Source organism: Bufo gargarizans, chromosome 3 (assembly GCF_014858855.1).
Source record: "Bufo gargarizans isolate SCDJY-AF-19 chromosome 3, ASM1485885v1, whole genome shotgun sequence".
Classification (NCBI taxonomy): domain Eukaryota; kingdom Metazoa; phylum Chordata; class Amphibia; order Anura; family Bufonidae; genus Bufo; species Bufo gargarizans.
The window spans coordinates 31,811,480-31,836,252 of NC_058082.1; the positions used below are offsets into that span (position 1 = coordinate 31,811,480).

Here is a 24,773-nt window from a genome sequence, read left to right on the forward strand (position 1 = left end):
ATTTTAATTAACCCCTATGGGGGTGGAGGGACCGCAGACGCTGCTTACTCGGCGTGTTCCCTGCTCCCGTCTTCATTCCACCACGCTTTAGTATGGATCACACAAAGGAATTACGCAGTGTACTTACACAAAGATGGCAGATATGCCTAGCTTCAGGACAAGGGATGGAGGAAGAAGGTTTTTGGTATTATTTCTTACCCTCCAGGCCAATGGGTAGAAGGAATGTGAGACGCATCTGCCGCCCTTTCATTTTTGCCATTATCTCTTCCCACTCTAAATGAAGAAGAGTCGATAATTAAATATGGATTGTATTGGCGAGAATTAGTGTTGGTCGAGAACCAAAGTGCGTGTGTGCACTTTGTGTAGAACACTTTAGGATGCTTGGGTGCTCTACCGAGCACCCAAGCACAATGGAAGTCAATGGGAGAACCCGAGCATTAAACCAGACACCCCCTGTTCTGAAGAGGGGAGGGTGTTAGGACTCTAGTTTGGCTTAAGAGTCCCTGCTCTGACTCCATATATAGCTATGTCCATATATGGAGTCAGTTTTTGGGGACACTCAGTGTATTTAAATCTAATTTAGCCTCTATTTCTGAAAAGTTTCTGCCGGGATTCAAACTCACAACCTTCTACATTACAGCCCAGAATGTTAACCACTACACTATAGAGCTGCATGGCCAGTTCCAAAAATAAATAAAAAAAATTAAAATATGAGACTTCTGCTGTATTGGAATACTTACTACTAGTAAATATACAGCAAAAGTCTTATATTTTTATTTTTTTAAGTAACTGGCAATGCAGTTCTATAGTGTAGTGAGTAACATCCTGGGCTGTAATGTAGAAGGTTGTGAGTTCGAAACCCGGCAGAAACTTTTCAAAAATAGAGGCTAAATTAGATTTAAATACACTGACTCGAGCACACGCGATATTCGGCCGAGCATAGCGATGCTCGAGCCGAACTGGTGTTTGGCTGAGCATGCTCGTCCAACACTAGCGAGAATACATGTAAATGGCGTAGGGGCCACACATAAACCGTGAAATGAATCTGAATAAAAAGGTTCTTAAACGAGTCCTCCCAACAATAAAGTTTTATGACTAGAGATCAGCAAATCAAATTCTTTCGAATCAACATCCGCCAAGATTTTTTTTTTTTATCAGATGTGCTAAAATCAGAATTTTCTCGGATTCGATTTGGGAGAGAGGGAAAGAGAGAGAGAGAGACTTTTCAGGGCAAAGGACTTTCAGATTGGGTAGAATAAATTTGTATCCATATTGAATCACAGGGTCAGTTTGAACAAATTGAACCCTAAACTAATTTTAACAAATTCGTCTGTATTTATGACCTATTTTAAAAAATATGTAAAAAAAATAGTGGCGGCTGGGACCTCCCCCAGCCCTGATCAATGTTTTATTAACTAATAAGAGCTTGTGGTCACATATTAGGACTCTACGAGCATTATACTGTAGAACTGTGATACAGTGCTCACAGATGTCCTCTGTATACAGCTATACATTCATACAGAGGAAAAAAAACTGATAAAAAACATTTTGGCATGGTCAATGTGACCGAAAAATAAAAGAATAATATCTCCTTATTGCGGCGCCGTACGGAGGCACCATACATGAACATGCCTAGGGTTGCATAGTATGGATCCACAAGGAGTCTCCATACAGGCTCTGTGCACACCTCTACCAATGCTGTATTACAGAGGCAACGTCTCCTAGAAGTATTGCTGCTAAGGGAGAATAGCTCCATAATGCAGCGCCATCTGCAGGAACCATACAGGGGCATGCGCAGTGACTAGTGCTCCACAGTATGGATCCGCTGGGAGTCTGTGCATCTCCATACAGGCTCGCAAAGCTCCTACTGTATTATGGAGGTAGTATTGCTGCTAGGTAAATATTATCTTCGTAACGCAGCACCATACAGAGGCACCATACGTGGAAGCAGTGGCTAGGGCTCCATAAGGAGTCTGTGTGTGTCCGTACAGGCTCGGTGTACACGGCTCTACTAATGCACTATTATGGAGGTAGTGTAGTATTTTGCTGCTAAGAGAGAACATCTCTATAAAATGTAGCGCCATATGGAGGCACCATACAGGAACATGTACATTGACAAGTGCTCCATAGTATGCATCTGCACGGAGCCCGTGTCCATACAAGCTCAGTGCACACAGCTCTAGTAATACTGTATCATGGTGGTAGTATTGCCCAGAAGATTGCTGCTAATAGAGAATATCTCCATAATGCAGCGCCATATGGAGTCAATATACTCGGACATATGCAGGGCCTAGGGTTTCATACTATGAATCTATAAGGAGACTGTGTGTCTCTGTACAGCAGGGGTCAGAAGCCTTCAGCACTCCAGCTGCTGTGAAACTACAACTCCCAGGATGCACACTTGCTCAGCTGTTCTTGTAACTCCCATAGAAGTGAAATGAGGATTCTGGGAGTTGTAGTTTCAGAACAGCTGGTGTGCCAGAGGTTGCTGATCCCTGCTGTATAGGCTCAGTGCACACAGCTATACTAATGCTGTATTATGAATATAGTTTTCGAGAAGTATTGCTGCTAAGGAACATCATTTCCATAATGCAGCGCCATATGGAGGCACCATACTGGGAAAATACTCTGTGTCTGAAGTATGGATCTGCAGAGAGCCTATGGCACAGGGTCTGGGCACACAGCTCTACTGTGGGGCATAACTGTGGTAAAATTCTATGCATTTACAGTATGACATAGTTTTGTCACTTTATGCACTAGAGTTTGGGATATCTGTCCCCGATATCATTAACAATCTAATACACATCTAATATCACTAACAATAAATACTAGAATGACCATTTCCAATCAGAGACAATTCAGACCCAATTTGAAATCTTTAACACAGCCCTCACTATGGTCCATTTATACCACTGGTGTCTTTGGGGCCCCTTGGGTGATATGCAGGAGGTCAGAGGACTGCAGGAGTGGTAGCAGAAGCCAGGTGGTGGCAGTAGACCTCATGGTGGCTAAGGTCCTCCTTGGCGCCCCTAGGTCTAATACACAGTGAGCAGGGGATGTGCAACCCTTTCTTCCCCTTGGGGCACACCATGGTATTGGGGTTCTCCTGCCTGGTGGTGGTTTGGGGTGCTCTTGATGTTGGCGGGTTTTTCAGGATGCAAGGCAGGGATCCTCATGGGAAATGACTCCCACAATGCAGTACTCCAGCAATGCAGCCGATCTCTACTAGCAATAACGATCCAGTACAGCAGACACTGTCTTTCTCATGCATGGACCATCAGATGTTACATAGGCTGCGGTTTCCACAGTCCTTACAGTTCTAGAGGCTACAAAGCTAATAGACAGGCCTAGATGTTTTTCTTTCTGAGTCAGTCTTCCAAATCTGTACTTTCTCTCATTCAGCCACAAGGTGCAATACATATCCCTCCCTCTCTCAACCTCCTCACTTCTTGCAATATCTATAACGACGGATACCTAACTCCAGTGTGTAGTTTCTTCAGTTGGTGGCCAGCCTGTATGAGTTCCAAGGTTCCTATTCTCCTAGGCAAGGTGCTATGGAGTCTAGAAGCTGTATATGCAGATTGTCTCCACAGGCTTCTTAGCACGCACCTCCTCTAAATGGCTGCTACACTCCAATGCAGTCTCAATTGCTTCCTCAGAGGCTGGTGTAAGGCACTGTCTCTCATGCTGGCTAGTTAATCTCCACAGAACTGTTCTCTTTCTGCTTCTTCACTCTTCTCTGTCTCTCAGCGCTAGGGATTCAGTTATGGCTAACGGAAAATAACGGAATCCATAAGACGGAAAGACGAATCCGTTCTCCTGCCCATAGACTTGTATAATGATGGAATGCAAAACGGAAGCCTTTGAAAGGCATTCCGTTTGCTCTCCGTCCTAATAGAAGCCTATGGCAATCAAAACGGATCCGTCTGGGTCCCGTTATGCAAGACGGAAAACAAAGTCCTGTCGACAGGACTTTGCTTTCCGTCTTGCATAATGGGACCCAGACCGATCTGTTATGCTTTCTCATAGACTTCTATTAGGACGGAGAGCAAACAGAATGTCTTTTAAAGGCTTCCGTTTTGCATTCTGTCTGGGAATCCCGTTATTTTCCTTTATATAACCATGTTATATCGAAAGCCATAACGGAATCCCACCCTAACTCAACTAGACTGAAAACTACCCCTCCGTATGAGGAGGACAGAGCAGCCCCACCTAGCAACCATTACCAAGGCCTGTTAACCCTTCAACAGCCGCTAGACAGAAAACAAACAAGACCATAATCTCCACATATTATTAACCCTTTTAGTAGTGGACTACCAGCACACTGCACTCAGGCACCGAGGCTTAAGCTGGGTTCACACCTGAGCGTTTTACAGCGCGTTCCTACGCGCTGTAAAACGCTCAACAAGCAAAAACCAATGCTTCCCTATCGGCATGGTTCTCACCTGAGCGTTTTACAGCGCGTACGTTCGCGCTGTAAAACGCCCGATGCCCCAAGAAATACAGGAGCTTCTTTGGGGCGCATTGTCGCGCATTCCCGCACATAGACCTAGCGGGAACGTGCGACAATGGGTGTTTGCTTGTTTCCTCGGCACATATGTAAACGCCCGATAAGCACGCTTGTAAACAGCGCTTATCGGGTACGCTTATGTGTGAACCTTAGATACAACTGCTATAGTCCTGTCTTTTCTGAAAAAAAAAGTGTGATAAACCGCTTTGACAGTGAACCCTATCGATTTACAACAGGATCTGTTGGGGTTCAATTGTGGTGGCTGCCGTTTTGAGCGAAAATAGTGCTGCATATTGCTTTATTATTTAATAATGCCCAGGGGGACTAGAACAGCAGTGTGAACAGAGCCCCGTTATAAGGATGTTTACAGTCTGTAGGTTCGGCTCTGCTCCTTTTTAAAGCGCGCAGCCGTGTTTTCTCCCACCCGTAGCTGCTGCTGAATGCTGGAACGGTAGGCCTATAATTTATACTTCGTATGCAACCGCATTATAGGAGCATATATTCAGGAAGAGGGGGCTCACAGCAAAATGGATCTCCCACTGCTTGTTTTTTTGCTACTTGAAATGCATTTCTCCTAAAATAAGTAGGAAGATTTTTTTTTTTTAATATGAATAACTCTGTTCTACAGTTACTGTACTCAGCCGCATCTGTTTTCAGGGAAACTGGATATCAACCAATATAGCCGCCATTACAGCTCCTAGGATTCGAACGTCCCTCACTAGATTGCTGCATAAGGGTGCATTCACACGAACGTGTGACATCCGTGACTGTTTTGCGGACCGCAAATTTCGGATCCACGAAGCAGGGGCACTGGCTGTGTACATACCGCACATGAGTCCGTGACCAGCAAGATATGGCAAAAGGTAGGACTTGTCCTATCTTTTGAGGCGCGGAGCCACAAACCCAGAAGCACACGGAAACACATGGAAGCCCTTCCGCTTGCTTCCAGGTCAACGCCTCCATGCCGCAAAGGATGCAACATGTTCTATCTTTCGCTGTATCTTGCGGATCGCACAAAAGATTCGCCCAGGATTCGGTTGCACACGGCCAGTTTTGCATATCTGCGGTTTGCAGCCCACAAAAAGGGCAAAGCGGTCACACGTTCACGTGAATGCACCCTAATTTAGTGCTGAGCGCTGTGGGAAAGCTGGATGAAGACCCCTGTGAACGCTGTAACGGCAGCCATATTGGTTGATGCCTAAATGAAGAGAATTTTGATGGAAAGAAGGACTCGAGGGAGCGGGATTTCTCTAGTCCCCAGTGATACCGACACACACTGCGCATTCCAGTGCTGCACTTGCACCAGCCACATCCCTCCCCCCCCCCTTTCCAAACCTTTGCCCTCCCTATTTGAAAGGGAAGCAGCAGCCGCTCCAGCCACATGTAATGATTTATGGCCCCCTCCCCTCCAGAGATTCTGCACAGACAGCACATTATTATGACACCGTGTCTCTCTGTATAAATATTCATTGAGATCTGCTCCATTCCTGCTTACTCTGTACTATGAGATTTGTGCGGGAGGTGGGTGATGGTCTACATCTGGGCACTTGGAAAAAGCCATATAACAGACCGCCTTCTGGACTGGTATGGGTTATAATGTCTGACCGGCCGCAGTAGACCACAAGAAGAGGTCCACCGCGGCAGATCGGATCTTCATCATGTTATCTGGCTAGACGATAAGCAGGCATGAGGCCTCTGATTACACATTAATAATATGTAAAGTCTATTTTTATATCTTACTTCTAGGCTGAGATATAAGTGTTTGAAGTTACAGGCCCAAAGCCTGAGGCTGCACTTAAGGATTGCCACCCAGCTGATAAACCACCGGCCCAGCCAGTATTCACATAAGGAAACCCATGCCGTACAAGTGTGTCACTGGCAATGTTATTTTGCACTTGCACCTATTCCAGCTGCATCCCTGCCATCAGGACACCGATCCAGCTGAATACAGAGGTATATCAGGGAGCGTCCCCTCTCTGCTCTCCATGCTCCTGGTGGTGTGGGGGTACATATGGTGACATTACACTGTGTGGGGGTACATATGGTGACGTTACACTGTGTGGGGGTACAAATGGTGACATTACACTGTGTGGGGGTACATACGGTGACGTTACACTGTGTGGGGGTACATACGGTGACATTACACTGTATGGGGGTACATACGGTGACATTACACTGTGTGGGGGTACATACGGTGACATTACACTGTGTGGGGGTACATATGGTGACATTACACTGTGTGGGGGTACATACGGTGACATTACACTGTGTGGGGGTGCATACGGTGACATTACACTGTGTGGGGGTACATACGGTGACATTACACTGTGTGGGGGTACATACGGTGACATTACACTGTGTGGGGGTACATATGGTGACATACGGTGACATTACACTGTGTGGGGGTACATATGGTGACAGTACACTGTGTGGGGGGTACATATGGTGACATTACGCTGTGTGGGGGTACATATGGTGACATTACACTGTGTGGGGGTACATACGGTGACATTACACTGTATGGGGGTACATATGGTGACATTATGCTGTGTGGGGGTACATATGGTGACATTATGCTGTGTGGGGGTACATATGGTGACAGTACACTGTGTGGGGGGTACATATGGTGACATTACGCTGTGTGGGGGTACATATGATGACATTACGCTGTGTGGGGGTACATATGGTGACATTACACTGTATGGGGGTACATATGGTGACATTACACTGTGTGGGGGTACATACGGTGACATTACACTGTGTGGGGGTACATACGGTGACATTACACTGTGTGGGGGTACATATGGTGACATACGGTGACATTACACTGTGTGGGGGTACATATGGTGACATACGGTGACATTACACTGTGTGGGGGTACATATGGTGACATTACACTGTGTGGGGGTACATATGGTGACATTACACTGTGTGGGGGTACATATGGTGACATTACACTGTGTGGGAGTACATATGGTGACATTATGCTGTGTGGGGGTACATATGGTGACATTACACTGTGTGGGGGTACATATGGTGACATTACACTGTGTGGGGGTACATATGGTGACATTACTCTGTGTGGGGTACATATGGTGACATTACACTGTGTGGGAGTACATATGGTGACATTATGCTGTGTGGGGGTACATATGGTGACATTATGCTGTGTGGGGGTACATACGGTGACATTACACTGTGTGGGGGTACATATGGTGACAGTACACTGTGTGGGGGGTACATATGGTGACATTACGCTGTGTGGGAGTACATACGGTGACATTACGCTGTGTGGGAGTACATACGGTGACATTACGCTGTGTGGGGGTAGATAAGTGATAGGTGTGGATTCCATGTCCATTCCATGCTCTTCCTTATTTCCTGTGATGTCCTGTCCATGGGCGGGGCACTGATAGGGGAGTATCTATGTAACTAGCTGGGTGGGAGGGGCTATGTACTAGCTGGGGTTTGTTAGGGGCGGGGCTGGAGCTGTGGCAGAGGAAGTAGAAGTGCATCATGGGTTTGGTTGGATACAGCACCAGGAAGTGCTACATACAGGATGGAAACAAGCCGGAGGGATAGGTTTACATGGGGAAAATTGATCAGGAGAGTCCAAACTGAAAATAAAAAAATGGTGGTCAAGAGGCACATGAGGTAAGCAACTACATGAGCATATCTGCTAAACCCCTTTAAGTCAACAGTAAATCCGCCACATCTGAACCTGGCCGATGATGCAAGGTAGGTGAAGTTAATTATACACAAGAGTTGAGATGCACAGAGACCAGCAGACAGGATGGAAGAGGGGGCGCCGAAACAAAGCACTTGGTGCTCCAGAGGTGACAGGGTCACAGGCACCAGGCCAGAGATGTAATGAACGGTGCTGTACGACCCTGAGATGAGGAACATTCAGAGAAACATTCATCCATAGACAGAATTTTCTTTAGTTCTTTGATTATTTATTTGCATTATTTTGGATATTATTCCTGAAGTTATCCAGTACAGAAAAAATATATCACTGTCTACAGAAGAGAACCTCACCACTGGAGTGCTGGTCTCGGAGAAGGAGATGTGGTCCAGGGCTTTGCACAATGGGTTATCCCGTGATTGAGGTAAAAAATGAAGCTCAGACTTCATATAGTACAGGACAACCTCTTTCTAACAAAGCTAGAACCAGCCCTGTACCTCCCACTAAGTTGCGCCTTATAAGTCGTGCGACAGATAGGGCGCAACATTTGTTGCGCGACATTTTGTTGCACTAATGTCGCGCGACAATTTTTATAATGGCAGTCTATGGTGTCGCACTGGAACATGCGACATGCTGCGACTGCGACGCAACAGTCGCAGAAAAATCCATCTCGAATGGATTTTCTGCGACTGTTGCGTCGCAGCATGTTGCATGTTGCAGCGCGACACCATAGACTGCCATTATAAAAATTGTCGCGCGACATTAGTGCAACAAAATGTCGCGCGACAAATGTCGTCGTGTAGACCTAGCCTAAGGACTTTTCTGGCTGTGGAGTAAAGGGTTTTTCCCCTCTCACACATATGGCACATCGCCACTTCTATAACCCAATCCTATCTCCAAACGGGACCCTGAAAGTGAAGAAGAGCGCACCGCAAATAAGCATCATGCTTTCCATTAATTGCTATGGGAGTTTCGAAAACAGCTGAGCAAACACGCCCACTTATTTTCTATTGTCAGCATTCCCACAGCAATGAATGGAGAGCGTACGGTGCATGCACGGCCACCACTCCACTGACCGCTGAGGGACTGCCGGAATTAGCCTAACCAGCACTCAGGTACTATAGGAACTCCCACAGAAGTGAATGGAGGGTGACCATGCTTGCGCAGTGCACTCCTTATCACTTCAGGAGGCCTGTTATGGGGATGGACCCCATCTGATATTGATAGCATATCCTATCAATGAGATGGGAATACCCCTTTAACTCCCCATGAAGAAAAGCATCAGGCATGTCGAAATCCAGCTGCCCGATCCTTATCACTCCCAACATCTGCTCTCGGAGGGGAATCTGTAGGATCGGTAGGACCTACAATTGGAGAATTCAGCTGGCATCTGTAGTGTATGGCCAGATTCATCAGCTTTATCCCCTCTCCCTGTTCAGGACACACACATGCTCTGCCGAGCCTATCCTGTATGGGTGTAGAGGAGTCGGTAGAAAAAGTTGAAGGCCGAGTGTCTGGCCGACAGCTATCTGATGTGTCTGTCAGTGCAAGACCATTAGTCGGCAACTTACACTTGCATCCCCGGAGATTGGTCAAGCATCTATAACTTTCAGGGCTGAGCGTCCAATTTGCTGACATTTTCCTGCATGAGGATTCCTGCTCTGACGGAGGCTGAATACTCCTGGGGCCACCCTCACGCGCAGCGCCCTGCCGGAGGCACGCCACCAAGGCCTGTACAGCTCGGGGCCACCCGCCGTGTCACACTCACAGAGTCTCAGACGCCCAGTAACTTGTTGCCTTTGGATGTTTCTTGCTCCTTACATCATCTAATTCCAGCAGACTTGTTAATCCCTGTGTTTATTACCTGAGTTATGAGCTGAAATTTCCAGCCTCGCAGGTACATGACCGCCGTGCAAAAATATAGACGCCCTATAAAGTAGGCACAGACCTAAACACAAGCCAAAGGGCAACAAATTCCAAGCCCGCCTGTGGGCAGTTTTATAGGTTTATAGGAACCTGTATGCTGCCCCCTGTGAGGGTAGTGAACAGGGCCGGTGCTACCATAAGGCAGACCAAGCGGCTGCCTTAGGGCGCACCCTGGGGGAGGGCAGAAAAATGTGACATTGAGAGGGAGAAATGTGACATGGGGGCTGATGGCTTACATGGGGGGCTGATGGCTTACATGGGGGCTGATGTCTGACATAGGGGTCTGATTAACATTGGGGGTCTGATTGGGGCTGTGAATTGAGGTCTGATTAACATTGGGGGTCTGATTGGGGATCTGATGTGAGGTCTGATTAACATTGGGGGTCTGATTGCTGGTCTGACCTGAGGTGTAATGGAAAATATATTTTTCTTATTATCCTCCTCTAAAACCTAGGTGCGTCTTAAAGGGCGAAAAATACGGTCCTCAAACCAACGATTGTCTGAAGCAGAGAGAAGATACCAGGACCACACAGAGGAGAAGCCAGCTGCTGCAGACGGGACCAGGGCCAGGTGAGCTGTGAGGGGAGCGGGGGCACCAAAATCTAGCTTCGCTTGTGTTGGCAAAAATCCTTGCACCGGCCCTGGTAGTGAAAGACCCTCGGATTTCAGCGGTGTGTCACTGGTGTATTAGTATAGAGCAGTTAACTAGATCTGACCTATGAACTTGTACAGCACAAGCTCTGCTGAGAGAGATTAGTCTGATGAAGCGCTTGCTATGCCTTCCCCCACCTCAAAACAATGATTGACAGCTTTTTACTATGCACAACAGGGCAGGGAGGACATAGGCAGCCTGCAGTAGGGCGGCAAGTGCATGAGTTCTAGAAAACTGCTTAATCAGTAGGTAGGTCTCTACCCTCAGGTGGGGGGTTGGGGTGGGCTAAATAGGGCAGCAAAAGAGAGCAGAGAGTTTCCCTTTAAAGTGGAAGATAGGAGAATTTCTACATAGATGATGGATAGATGATAGAGAGATAGATATGAGATGAGTACGCTTATAGATAGATACGATAGACACACAGAAAGATAGATAGATAGATGGAAGATAGATAGATGGAAGATAGATAGATAGGAGATAGATAGATAGATAGATGGATAGATAGATAGATAGATAGATAGATAGATAGATAGATAGATGGAAGATAGATAGATAGATAGATAGATAGATAGATGGAAGATAGATAGATAGATAGATAGATAGATAGATAGATAGATAGATAGGAGATAGATAGATAGATGGAAGATAGATAGATAGATAGATAGATAGTGCAGTATAAGAGAGCAGACAGGTTCCTTTAAAGGTGGAAGATGGGAGAATTTCTACATAGATGGTGGATGGATGATAGAGAGATAGATATGAGATCGATAGATAGATATTAGATAGGTACCTTTATAGATAGATATAAAATAGATAGATAGACAGGTAAAACCACCCGTACTAATTTGTTTATCATCTTCTGACACCGCCACCATCGCACCTGTAACGGGTTGTCACCCGGCTTCTCCAGACTCCTGGACGGTAAATCATGGACAGCTATGTACAGTATTCCTTGCCTTTATATCTCTGACTCGGCAGAATTACTACTCAGGTGCCTAGAAGAGCTGGTGGGGGCTGTAATGGCGGCCATATTAGTTGTCGGTCATCAGGTATATGGCTGAATAAATCTCTTTTACAGTATAATACACAGTTGTCACTCAGCTTTCCCAGACTCAGATATAAAATACTGCCTTAGCTCCGGCGTCTGGATCTATTTCCTCCACAGCCACATTATGAGAGCATTAAAACGATAATCCAGAGCCGAAAGAGGAGGACTCCAGACAGACTGTCCACCTGTTGGCTATTATGGTCGGTGGAGGGAGCAGGGGGTGCGCTGTAAAGAAAACACAGAGAGGGGCGCTCTGCTTGCAGCTGTTGTGGGTCTGAGTTCAGGGACATCAATCTTTCGGCGGGGAGCGTAGTGTTGTAGAGAGCAAATACATGATCTAATCCCGGGGATCTGGATTTTTTGCTGCCTTTTACTTTACTATATAAAGTTTCTTTCAACGTTCACGTGAAATCACTTACATCCACTTTGGAGCTCAGGGCATTACATAAATAGCAATTCCATAACGTGAATGCCTGTCCTTAAAGACCATTTGTTATTCTAAATACGTCCAAAAATCTCTGCTGATTTCTTAGTATATCTTTAAAGCCCTCCGAACTCTGCTTTCCTGATACAAATCTCCAAAACCTCTGCATAAATTCCTGCTGCCTGCACTTACCACTAGGGGGAGCTCAGAAGCAGCAAGCTCTTAAGCTCCCTCTAATGGTGGATGAAGGTAGCAGGAATTTCATTAATGGGAATTTGTCAACAGGAATTTACTCTTAAAGGGGTTGTCCAACAAAGTGAAGGGGGGCACAATGCGCATGTGCGGCCTCCCTCTATTCATTTCTATGGGACTGACGAAAAAAGCTGAGCAGAGCGCTCAGCTATTTTCAGAAGTCCCATGAATGGGAAGGGCGGCCATCACTACATTTACTTATATAGGGCTTACGGAAATGGCCAGCTATTTTCAGCAGTCCCATAGAAATGAATGGAGGGTGGCTGCGCATGTGCCGTCTGCTCTCTGGTGCACAGAGTGGCTTAAGCCCGCCCTCAGTGCACTTAACTGCTCATTTCCATACAGACTTCTGTACTTTATTTTTCTAATTAAGCAACAGATTACAGAGTGATTACATTATATTACATTCAGCGCAGCTAGCCCTACAGGGCACTGTGTCTGGTTTATCAGTGAATTTCTTAGTGACAGACTCCCTTTAAGGATATTCTTTCTGCCACTAGAGAGAGCTTAATAATTTACCATATACTGAGGATACATTGAGCTTAATAATAACACCGTATGCAGTGAGCTCCCTCTAGTGGTGGCTGCAGGCATACAGAATTTTATCATTTAACTCTATAGAGTGTATGCTGTAAATATTCTTCCCTGACTCTTCTGTCAGATAAAATCACCTTTCAGCCGCTTCGTCTTTCTATGAGTTTGAGAAAGCTGGGTGGTAGTGAGAACGGCCGCCATGACAGATCATCAAGGCGTATGACTCCCAACCATCACAAATCCAGCAGGACAGTCCTGAATTTCCACCACTGTCCCACTCAGTTCCACAGCTGCCATATTTCCTAAGGGGGCATCATAAAGTGTAGCGGCACTAAGGGTTCATCTTGGTGTTGGTATGCACTTAAGAGGCATTGTGGTGTGTGTGGGCACTTATGTGGCATCATAATGTATGAGAAGGTACTAAGGGGGCATCACTCTTCGTAGGGGGTACCATACTGTGTGAGAAGGCATTTCTGGGGCATCATGATGTGTGGGTGCACTAAGGAATCATCCTGGTGTGGGTGTGCACTAAAGAGGCATCATGATGTGTGTGGGCACTTATGTGGCATCATACTGTGTTTGAAGGCGCTAAAGGGCAATACTCTATGTAAGAGGGCATCACTAAGGACATTATGGCATTAAGAGGGCATCTTTATTATGCAGTAGACATTAAGCGGGCATGATTACCGTCATCGTTGATCTTTACTGTAAGGGGGCATTTAGTGTTTGTGTAGCACAAGGTGGGGGGGATGAATTGAGCAGTTATGTGCAAAGATGGGGGGGGGGGGGATTAGAGGAAATTACAGGAATTACAAGAAGATAAGCAAGAGTCATCACCCAGCTTTCTCACAGTCCTAAGTGGCCAAGGCACAGGCCCTATTATGCAGTCACACACCCAGTTCCTATATAGCTAAGCAGATTTCAGGATCATGGGAAAGCTGGGTAACGCCCCTCTGTAAAGCTATAACCGCAGACACATTGGTTGTCACCCAGCTTTCCTGGAAAGTGATAAAACGAACAAATTGCTGAACAGAATGCTGCCAGAAGAGAAGCTGCAGATGATAGAGCTGCTCGCGCCCCGAGGGTCTGCAGCGGGTTATCTGGTGCCTCCAACTGTGCCTGTCATGGAGATCTACTTACAGAAAGACATGTGGAATAATAAACAGCACGTATGGATCGTATAGAACCAGGCGCCCGCTGATAAATACACCTGCAACATCTGGGGAATATATTACATAGCAGGGGTTAACCGAGGACCACCGATCTGGACTGTGGCCAGCAAAGCTTGTATCACTCCATTGTGGTGGATGTAGATAAATAGATAGACAGATAGATATATAGATAAATAGATAATAGATAGATAGATAGGTAGATAAATAGATAGCTAGATAAATAGATAATAGATAGATAGATAGGTAGATAAATAGATAGATAGATAAATAGATAATAGATAGGTAGATATATAAATAATAGATAGATACATAAATAATAGATAGATATTAGATAAATAGATAATAGATAGATAGGTAGGTAGATATATAAATAATAGATAATAGATATATAGATAGATATAATAATCCAATTAGGGGATTGCCATGTAAGCGATTGTCTAGTATATGGGTCACTTCTACTACTAATATGATTGCTGATCTCGGTCAGTGTCCCTGGTGTCAGTGAACTGTGTGAGGAGCCAAGCGAGTGAGCCTGTAACATGTGTCCAATGCCGTCTGTCTCCTCCTCGTAATTTATAACACATCGATACTCCCAGAAATGAGTCCTCATAACGTCAAGAGATATACGTCATTAAAGGGGTAAAACAATGCGCCATTCAGATGCTCCACTATACACAGCTCATAAGTGTAGAGCCCTGTTCACATGGCAATTTAGAAATGGCAGGGTTTTTTCCCCAACTTGAATGGCGCTAAACCGCAAATGGACACTCGCAGCGGCTTCTGCCCAGAACACCACGTGAAGGAAGGACATTACTTTCTTGGTACGGTTGTGTCTTTAAACCTCTGGCTGCACGAATGTCAGCACAGCCTCCCAATGAAAACGAATCCACACCAAAACTGATGCCGTGTGAACAGGTCCTAAGAATATTTTCACCTGGTGGATTTTTACATTGGAAAAATCCACGGCGGACTCCAGCTGTACATTCTGCGGATCCGCACATGGATTTAGCTCCATTTAATAAAGCTATCTCATCCCTTCTCAGCATGGCCGCGGCTACAAGCTGCCGATCCGCGATCCTCATCACTGCCTCCAATTGAGATGTATGGGAGACAGAAATTACGTGGCTGCGGGAAAGTTTTAGGTGGAATTTTTGTGTGGTTGTCAAAATTACGCTGTAAAACCCACCCTAACAGTCCATTCACACGTCTGCAACTGTTTTGCGGTCCGCAAACTGCGGATCCACAAAACACGGACACCGGCCATGTGAGTACCGCATTTTGCAGACCGCACAGGGCCGGCACTATAATAGAAATGCCTTTTCTTGTCCGTGGCTGTGGACAAGAATAGGACATGTTCTATTTTTTTGCGGGGCCGCAGAACGGAAGTGCGGATGCGGACAGCACACTGTGCAATTGAAAATTAATGGGTCTGCACCCATTCCGCAAAATTGCGGAACGTATGCGGACCCATTTTGCGGATATGTGAATGGACCCTAAGGGACTATTTACTTCTTGCAGTATCATCGCAACGTCATTAAAACCGTAGCAAATAATGCAATGAGGCCAAAACGCATGAGGTAAAACACAAGGCCTAGAATCTTGCCCGAATAAGGACATGCTGGGAGTTGTAGTGATGGCTACCTCAATGCAGGGCTGCGATTTACGTGGGATATGCAATGTCTGAAGGGGGAAAATTCGCTGTCAGGCCATGTGGTGGTGGGAGTATGGTGCCGTATACAAGTGTGAAAATGTCACCGACAGCTTCCACCTGCCACAGACTGGGAGGAAGGAGCACAAACATCCTTCCAATTAAACGAGTCCCACTGGAGATGTCTAATAGCTTGCTGCTCGGTGCGTAATGTAATCCTAGTATTATTTTAAAGATCCGATCTGCCGAATGGAAATGGCAACATACGGGACAAATTAGGTTATAATATCCCAACATGGAGGGGAGGTGTACGGGAGGACTAAGATGGTGCTGCTCCAAGCAACCAATCAAATGCCAGCTACCATTTTAAAGATGAAGGTTTGAATGTGAAAGCAGTAATCTGATTGGTTGCCATCAGCAACACCTGTCTCCTTCTGCTTTGCAACTCCAGGCAACCAATCAGATGCCAGCTAACATTTTAAAACTGAAGGTTTGAATATATAAGCAGTAGTCTGATTGGTTGTCATGGGCAACACCTACTTCCATCTGCTGTACTTATATCTATGGCCTCCATGATTGTTATTACTGATATTTATGAGGGAAAAAAGATCAAAATTTGAGAGTTTTTAGTCACTGCCCCATGACATACTGTAGCATAGAAATATATTATGAGTAATAGAAGCTTTCATTTGGTTTACAAAATGGCTTCCTTCTGAGGCGTCTTACTGATGTTACTGAAATGACAGATTGCATATATCCCACAAAATGGTTGCCTAGTTGAAAAAAAAAAGTAAAATATGGCGCATGTGTCATACATGCTATCAATAGGGAAATGTGGGGAAGATTTATCAACAGGTGTAAAGGAAAACTGGCTTAGTTGCCCATAGCAACCAATCAGATTACAACTTTCATTTTCCAAAAGAGCTGTGAAAAATGAAAGGTGGAATCTGATTGGTTGCTATGGGCAACTAAGCCAGTTCTACTTTACACCAGTTTTAATAAATCTACCTCAAAATTCTATATGCTGTGAATACAGCAGGGTGTAGCTATAGAGGGCGCAGAGGCAGCACTGGCACCCAGGCCTTAGGGTGCCTCTACCATATAAGATAGCAAAGGGCACATGGTGGGTGGAATCCCTCTCTATACAGACAGGCAGGGCCCATGACATATTGCAATATGCAAATGTGCAGGTCTTCATGTTGTGCACAGCTCCTGGTGGCTGCCCACAGAGATTGAGACATCTGCACTTGTCTTCTCTATATAATGAGATACTTGCTATGGAGATTAGGTCAATGAGACACGGCCGCCTGGGGAGAGCCGTCCAAAAAATAAGCTAAATGTATAGCCTGCAATGGTAGCGGTATTACAGCAGAGGTATGACGGCTTCTGGGGGCTGCTGTGGGAACCCGTCAGTGGGCTGGCGGTGGGGTAGGCAGCCATCTTGCTCCATATAGCGCATGCTAGGATAGGTTCATACTACCATTACTATACAGTAACTATCCCATCTTTGAGTCATTCTGGTATTATAGAAGTATATGTATATAAGTATACTCCAGCACTGTATATATACAGTATACACTGTATTACTTGTCGGTAAAAAGTGTCAAGTATTGGTATTTGCTTGTGTAAAACATAATAATAATGAATAATATATATATATAGTCATTTGGCAGAATAGTCATGTTATTACAATGTAGTCTTGGCTATCTACGACGACAGATCTCCTGCCATAAGTGTCAACCCTCCCCCCCATCCCCCCCACACTGCATTTGTCAGAGCTCAGAGCTCCTGGCCCTGGAGGATTGCTAGTCCATTGAAATGGATGCCAATTGATTTCAGCGGGTGCTGTGCAAGCGGTTCCCCAGCAATTAGTTAGTTGGGGTAAAGCTCTGCTTCAGGACACCATTATCAGTTTAAGGCTACGTCTACACGACGACATTAGTCGCGCGATATTATGTTGCACTAAAGTCGCACGACAATTTTTATAATGGCAGTCTATGGTGTCGCACTGCAACATGCTGCGACTGCGACGCAACAGTCTCAGAAAATCCATGCAGTCGCAGCATGTTGCAGTGCAACACCATAGACTGCCATTATAAAAATTGTCGCGCAACATTGGTGCAACAAAATGTTGCGCTACAAATGTTGCAGTGTTGTTGCGCCCTATCTGTTGCGCAACTTATTTTCGCGCGACAAATGTCGTTGTGTAGACATAGCCTTACTCCAACTGGGTGTAAAGGGGATATCTATAGATAGATAGATAGATAGATATGAGATAGATAGATATGTGATAGATAAATATGAGATAGATAGATATGAGATAGATAGATATGTGATAGATAAATATGAGATAGATAGATATGAGATAGATAGATATAAGATAGATAGATAGATATGAGATAGATATGTGATAGATAGATAGATAGATAGATAGATAGATAATGGATGGACCACTGTCCTCATCTACTAAGTGCAACCTGTCTATAGTTAGAACCACTCTTCTACTAACTCTACAAAAATATAAATACATTAAAAATGAATTACTCATAATTACAAAAAAATAGCAAAACCATATACAATACAGCGTATAATTATTGCCTTATGTTCCATGTGCGTCCTGATGACCATCCTCTCACTAATGCTACTGAGTAAAAATAATTAATAAAAATAATACAAATTCAATAAGAAACAAAAACTATTACAAATACAATAAAAGTCAAAAATGCAAATAAAGTGAAAATTATAAAAAAAAAAAATGTAATATATAAGTAATCTATATTTCCCATCAACTAGTGCGAAGTTGCCTGTTCTATTTGCATGGCTGGTAGGAATGTACAGTATACAGCTCACTCCGCTATATTGTAACCCATATATATTTATTCCCCCCACCCTATGAAATCCAGAGCAGCGTGGCACACAGAGAACGGTGGGCTCTCCTTACCTCTCACGTGAGTGCAGCTTCATAAACTGTTCCCAATCTTGGACTTGTCCTATATGGACCTCAGTGCTCTTCCCCAAAACAGCCCTGAAGAACAAGTGCAACCTGCCTCCTCCATTCTCCAGCACTCCTCAAGACGATAGATGCTTCCAAGGTTACCAGGAAAAAAAAAAAAATCCCAGTCTGCACACTTTACTAGAGGAAGTAGTAAAAAATTTCAAAAAATCAAGTCTATCCAGTAGGCAGAAGGGTTTCCCTGCAGAAGACTCAACTTGTCCTGAGAAATCTGCAGTTTGAAAAAGTTCCCATCACCTTCCTCAGTGTGGTAATGAAGAAAAAAAATGTGACTTGGAGATGGGGGAAGAAAATCCGGGAGCGAGGGGGGGGGGGATGGGAGCTAGTGGTGGAGGAGGAGGAGGAAGAGGGTAGTGCTGTGATGTGACATACATATGGAATGAGCTTTGGAACAATGCTGTCAAAACAGCCAGGGCTTTCTCCACTCATAGGCAGCTGCTTTCTGGACTGTGCCCTATAGAAAGGGGGTAGAGGATTAAGCCAACGTCCCCGCCACTTACTCCTTAGAAATCTCCTTGAATTCTTCCTAATATCTAAGTGGTCCATTTAGAGAAATCTGATGCCTTCGGGCTGCTGTGGAACTACAAGTGCTAGCAAGCTCAACCGCTGGTGAAAATAGGGTCCAGCGCAAATATCTCATCGGTGAAGTTTAACCCTTTAGATAAAAATAGCCACCTGATCAGTCCTGGCATTGGCTCGGAGACGTGGAGCAGATAATGTCCATGCTGGTGACTCCCTAAGTCAGACACCCTAAGTAAAAGCTATTCGAGTGGAAAACGTTACCATGGCGGTATAAGGGTATGTTCACACTGCTTCTATTTCATGCAGATTTTGTCTGAAATCCACATCCCATTGCTTCTAATCTGCACTGCTGTTCATATGGACATGCGGATTTAAAATCCATGTCAAGAAGGTACATGTCCCTTCTCGAGGTGGAAACCACATCCGGGTAACCGCAGGAGGATCCACGTCATGACAAGCGACATATCCACAGCAGAAGTCCAAGGGTCAGCCTCAGATTTCAGCCATGGATTCCACCGTTTTCCGATATATAGTAGTATTTTAAACCGTGCATACACTACTAGTAAACATATCTGTGCGTGATCACTAAAATTCCCTTTATCCGAAACCTGATAAACCAGAAAGTCCAAAACATCCATCAGAAGTCTAAGCGGACAAAACTAACAGGAAGTTCCTACGATGAAAAAAACAAAGATATTGTTAGGGTTTATTCATACGAGCATTCTGTATGTGTATGGGGGAAGGATTGGGAGGAATAGTGAGCATATAAGCATTCTGTATGTGTATGAGGGAAGGATTGGAAGGAATAGTGAGCATACGAGCATTCTGTATGTATATGGGGGAAGGATTGGGAGGAATAGTGAGCATACAAGCATTCTGTATGTGTATGGGGGAAGGATTGGGAGGAATAGTGAGCATACGAGCATTCTGTATGTGTATGGGGGAAGGATTGGGAGGAATAGTGAGCATACGAGCATTCTGTATGTATATGGGGGAAGGATTGGGAGGAATAGTGAGCATACAAGCATTCTGTATGTGTATGGGGGAAGGATTGGGAGGAATAGTGAGCATACGAGCATTCTGTATGTGTATGGGGGGAGAATTGGGAGGAATAGTGAGCATACGAGCATTCTGTATGTGTATGAGGGAAGGATTGGGAGGAATAGTGAGCATACGAGCATTCTGTATGTGTATGGGGGGAGGGATTAGGAGGAAAAGTGAGCATACGAGCATTCTGTATGTGTATGGGGGTAGGATTGGGAGTAATAGTCAGCATACGAGCATTCTGTATGTGTATGGGGGAGGGATTAGGAGGAAAAGTGAGCATACGAGCATTCTGAATGTGTATGGGGGAAGGATTGGGAGGAATAGTGAGCATACGAGCATTCTGTATGTGCATGGTGGAAGGATTGGGAGGAATAGTGAGCATACGAGCATTCTGTATGTGCATGGGAGAAGGATTGGGAGGAATAGTGAGCATACGAGCATTCTGTATGTGTATGAGGGAAGGATTGGGAGGAATAGTGAGCATACGAGCATTCTGTATGTGTATGGGGGAGGGATTTGGAGGAATAGTGAGCATATGAGCATTCTGTATGTGTATGGGGGAAGGATTAGGAGGAAAAGTGAGCATACGAGCATTCTGAATGTGTATGGGGGAAGGATTGGGAGGAATAGTGAGCATACGAGCATTCTGTATGTGCATTGTGGAAGGATTGGGAGGAATAGTGAGCATACGAGCATTCTGTATGTGCATGGGGGAAGGATTGGGAGGAATAGTGAGCATACGAGCATTCTGTATGTGTATGGGGGAAGGATTGGGAGGAATAGTGAGCATACGAGCATTCTGTATGTGTATGGGGGGAGGATTGGGAGGAATAGTGAGCATACAAGCATTCTGTATGTGTATGGGGGAAGGATTGGGAGGAATAGTGAGCATACAAGCATTCTGTATGTGTATGGGGGAAGGATTGGGAGGAATAGTGAGCATACGTGCATTCTGCATGTGTATGGGGGAAGGATTGGGAGGACTAGTGAGCATACGAGCATTCTGTATGTGTATGGGGGAAGGATTGGCAGGAATAGTGAGCATACGAGCATTCTGTATGTGTATGGGGGGAGGATTGGGAGGAATAGTGAGCATACGTGCATTCTGTATGTGTATGGGGCAATGATTGGGAGGAATAGTGAGCATATGAGCATTCTGTATGTGTATGGGGGAAGGATTGGGAGGAATAGTGAGCATACGAGCATTTTGTATGTGTATGGGGGAAGGATTGGGAGGAATAGTGAGCATACAAGCATTCTGTATATGTATGGGGGAAGGATTGGGAGGAATAGTGAGCATACGTGCATTCTGTATGTGTATGGGGGAAGGATTGGGAGGAATAGTGAGCATACGAGCATTCTGTATATGTATGGGGTGAGGATTGGGAGGAATAGTGAGCATACGAGCATTCTGTATGTGTATGGGGGAAGGATTGGGAGGAATAGTGAGCATACGAGCATTCTGTATGTGCATGGAAGGAGAATTGGGAGGAATAGTGAGCATACGAGCATTCTGTATGTGTATGGGGTAGAATTGGGAGGAATAGTGAGCATACGAGCATTCTGTATGTGTATGGGGGGAGGATTGGGAGGAATAGTGAGCATATGAGCATTCTGTATGTGTATGGGGGAAGGATTAGGAGGAATAGTGAGCATACGAGCATTCTGTATATGTATGGGGTGAGGATTGGGAGGAATAGTGAGCATACGAGCATTCTGTATGTGTATGGGGTAGGATTGGGAGGAATAGTGAGCATACGAGCATTCTGTATGTGTATGGGGGGAGGATTGGGAGGAATAGTGAGCATATGAGCATTCTGTATGTGTATGGGGGGAGAATTGGGAGGAATAGTGAGCATACGAGCATTCTGTATGTGTATGGGGTAGAATTGGGAGGAATAGTGAGCATACGAGCATTCTGTATGTGTATGGGGGGAGGATTGGGAGGAATAGTGAGCATATGAGCATTCTGTATGTGTATGGGGGAAGGATTAGGAGGAATAGTGAGCATACGAGCATTCTGTATGTGTATGGGGGAAGGATTAGGAGGAATAGTGAGCATACGAGCATTCTGTATATGTATGGGGTGAGGATTGGGAGGAATAGTGAGCATACGAGCATTCTGTATGTGTATGGGGGAAGGATTGGGAGGAATAGTGAGCATACAAGCATTCTGTATGTGTATGGGGGAAGGATTGGGAGGAATAGTGAGAATACGAGCATTCTGTATGTGTATGGGGGAAGGATTGGGTGGAATAGTGAGCATACGAGCATTCTGTATGTGTATGGGGGAAGGATTGGGTGGAATAGTGAGCATACGAGCATTCTGTATGTGTATGGGGGAAGGATTGGGAGGAATAGTGAGCATACGAGCATTCTGTATGTGTATGGGGGAAGGATTGGGTGGAATAGTGAGCATACGAGCATTCTGTATGTGTATGGGGGAAGGATTGGGTGGAATAGTGAGCATACGAGCATTCTGTATGTGTATGGGGGAAGGATTGGGTGGAATAGTGAGCATACGAGCATTCTGTATGTGTATGGGGGAAGGATTGGGTGGAATAGTGAGCATACGAGCATTCTGTATGTGTATGGGGGAAGGATTGGGTGGAATAGTGAGCATACGAGCATTCTGTATGTGTATGGGGGAAGGATTGGGAGGAATAGTGAGCATACGAGCATTCTGTATGTGTATGGGGGAAGGATTGGGAGGAATAGTGTATATAATAATGTGTATGGCCATATTGGCATTTGCCAATATACACAGCCACTATATGGCATCTTTGACCCAGATATACCATATGGCTTGTGTATGTAAGAATCCTGGGCTACTCCTTCTCTAGGGCCTGCTGGCACCTGTAGTCCTTCAGGTGCCAGAGGTCCTGGATGATGTGAACTTGCAAACTCTTGCGTTAAGGATAACATGGGAAATGAGAACATAATGCAATTATCTTCGTAGCGTTGGATTATCTGGGGACACTGGGATAATGTCAGATATAAATCACTCTGAAGGCAGCTCTCAGGGGCTCCTGCTCACGGCTGCCTCAGTGGAGGTTTGTTTGCTTTGATTTGCGTCTGACCTACAGCATTTATGTATACGGGTCAAAGGAATCAAGAGAGCGCTACCAATAGTTGTAAGGTATGGAAAATCATGGGCATGTCCTAATCCTGAAGTTCGATGGAACTAAGATGGACCTTAAAATACTCCTGTGTACCCTTGTGTAAAACAGGCCTAACTGATATATTTATGCACAGGTTATGGTCTCAGTTTATGACCGCCATGCATTGTGGCATGTTGCAAATTCAACATGGTGGGGTGGGTATACCCTCTGCCCAGCCTAGACCCTTACCTTCTCCCAAACACTCCCCTTACGCCTTAGAATGACGAAAGTAAAAAGTCCTATAGGAGTCTCAGTTGCCATTTTTCTTTTAACTGTGAGGGTTACATGCACTGTGCTACCTATTAGGGGTCAATCCTGCCATTCAATGCTGAAATAATACTGCCTTACGGTGTCTAAATAGCAACTTATATACAATATCTACCATGTAGTGTCCATATAACTCTCATGCCGGCTTCCACGCTTATGCTCCTCACCAGGGCCGGCCTTTGGGGTGTGCGGGCTGTGCGGCCGCACAGGGCGCCATAGCAACAGGGGCGCCGGGCGGCCGACAGCCCGCAATGTAATATGGGCAGGCGAGGCGGCACTTATGTTTTCTCCCCCCCCCCCTCCTCCTATATTCAGCAGGGGGCGCCCGGCGCCCGTTGCGGTTTAAAAAAAAAAAAGTTACTTATATAAGTTGGGGGCGGCTGGCGGCGCCCCTCATTCTGCGCCGCCTGAGTGGCTGAGGCTGAGCGCTTGCCGCTCTAAAGAATCCTGCGCCTGTTAATGTAGCGTGGCCGAGCTCTGTTAGGTCCGCGGTACAGGAGCTTTTGTTTCCTGTACCCGGCCGGACTGACAGGAAGTGCTCACTTAGTGTGCACTTCCTTTCAGTCCGGCCGGGTACAGGAAACAAATGCTCCTGTACCGCGGACCTAACAGAGCTCGGCCACGCTACACTAGAGGTGGAGCCAGGTGGGAGTAGAAAGAGAGTGACAAGGGGGGAGGGGGGAGGGGGGAGGAAAGAAAGAGAGTGACAAGGGGGGAGGAAAGAAAGAGAGTGACAAGGGGGGAGGGGGGAGGAAAGAAAGAGAGTGACAAGGGGGGAGGGGGGAGGAAAGAAAGAGAGTGACAAGGGGGGAGGAAAGAAAGAGAGTGACAAGGGGGGAGGGGGGAGGAAAGAAAGAGAGTGACAAGGGGGGAGGGGGGAGGAAAGAAAGAGAGTGACAAGGGGGGAGGAAA

At 45.5% G+C, this 24,773-nt stretch overlaps 2 protein-coding genes across 4 annotated transcripts in view; both read right to left on the reverse strand.

The window, feature by feature from the left end:
• FAT3 (FAT atypical cadherin 3) overlaps positions 1–19,462 on the reverse strand; it is a 444,217-nt gene extending 424,755 nt beyond the window's left edge. For all 3 annotated transcript variants that reach the window (XM_044286543.1, XM_044286542.1, XM_044286541.1), the window contains exon 1: positions 18,793–19,462. In XM_044286543.1, coding sequence (XP_044142478.1) covers positions 18,793–18,815 — 23 coding nt within the window. In that variant the 5' untranslated portion in view covers positions 18,816–19,462. The remainder of the gene's footprint in view (positions 1–18,792) is intronic.
• A 583-nt stretch (positions 19,463–20,045) lies between these two features.
• On the reverse strand, positions 20,046–23,176 carry LOC122931340 (proline-rich extensin-like protein EPR1). Its single transcript, XM_044285404.1, has 3 exons — positions 22,295–23,176; positions 20,716–21,946; positions 20,046–20,059 (listed from the first exon to the last, which is right to left on the reverse strand). Exons 1-3 carry the CDS (start codon positions 23,174–23,176, stop codon positions 20,046–20,048), a joined length of 2,127 nt encoding a protein of 708 aa, XP_044141339.1.
• Between the last annotated feature and the right edge of the window lie 1,597 nt (positions 23,177–24,773).

What these genes read in the sequence shown, in the direction of transcription:
- LOC122931340 (XM_044285404.1), bottom strand. Translation starts at nt 23,176, where the DNA reads ATGGCCATACACATTATTATATACACTATTCCTCCCAATCCTTCCCCC. An exon ending in CATACACATACAGAATGCTC is followed by an intron (nt 21,947 to 22,294) that starts GTATGCTCACTA and finishes ATACACATACAG; the next exon opens with AATGCTCGTATGCTCACTAT.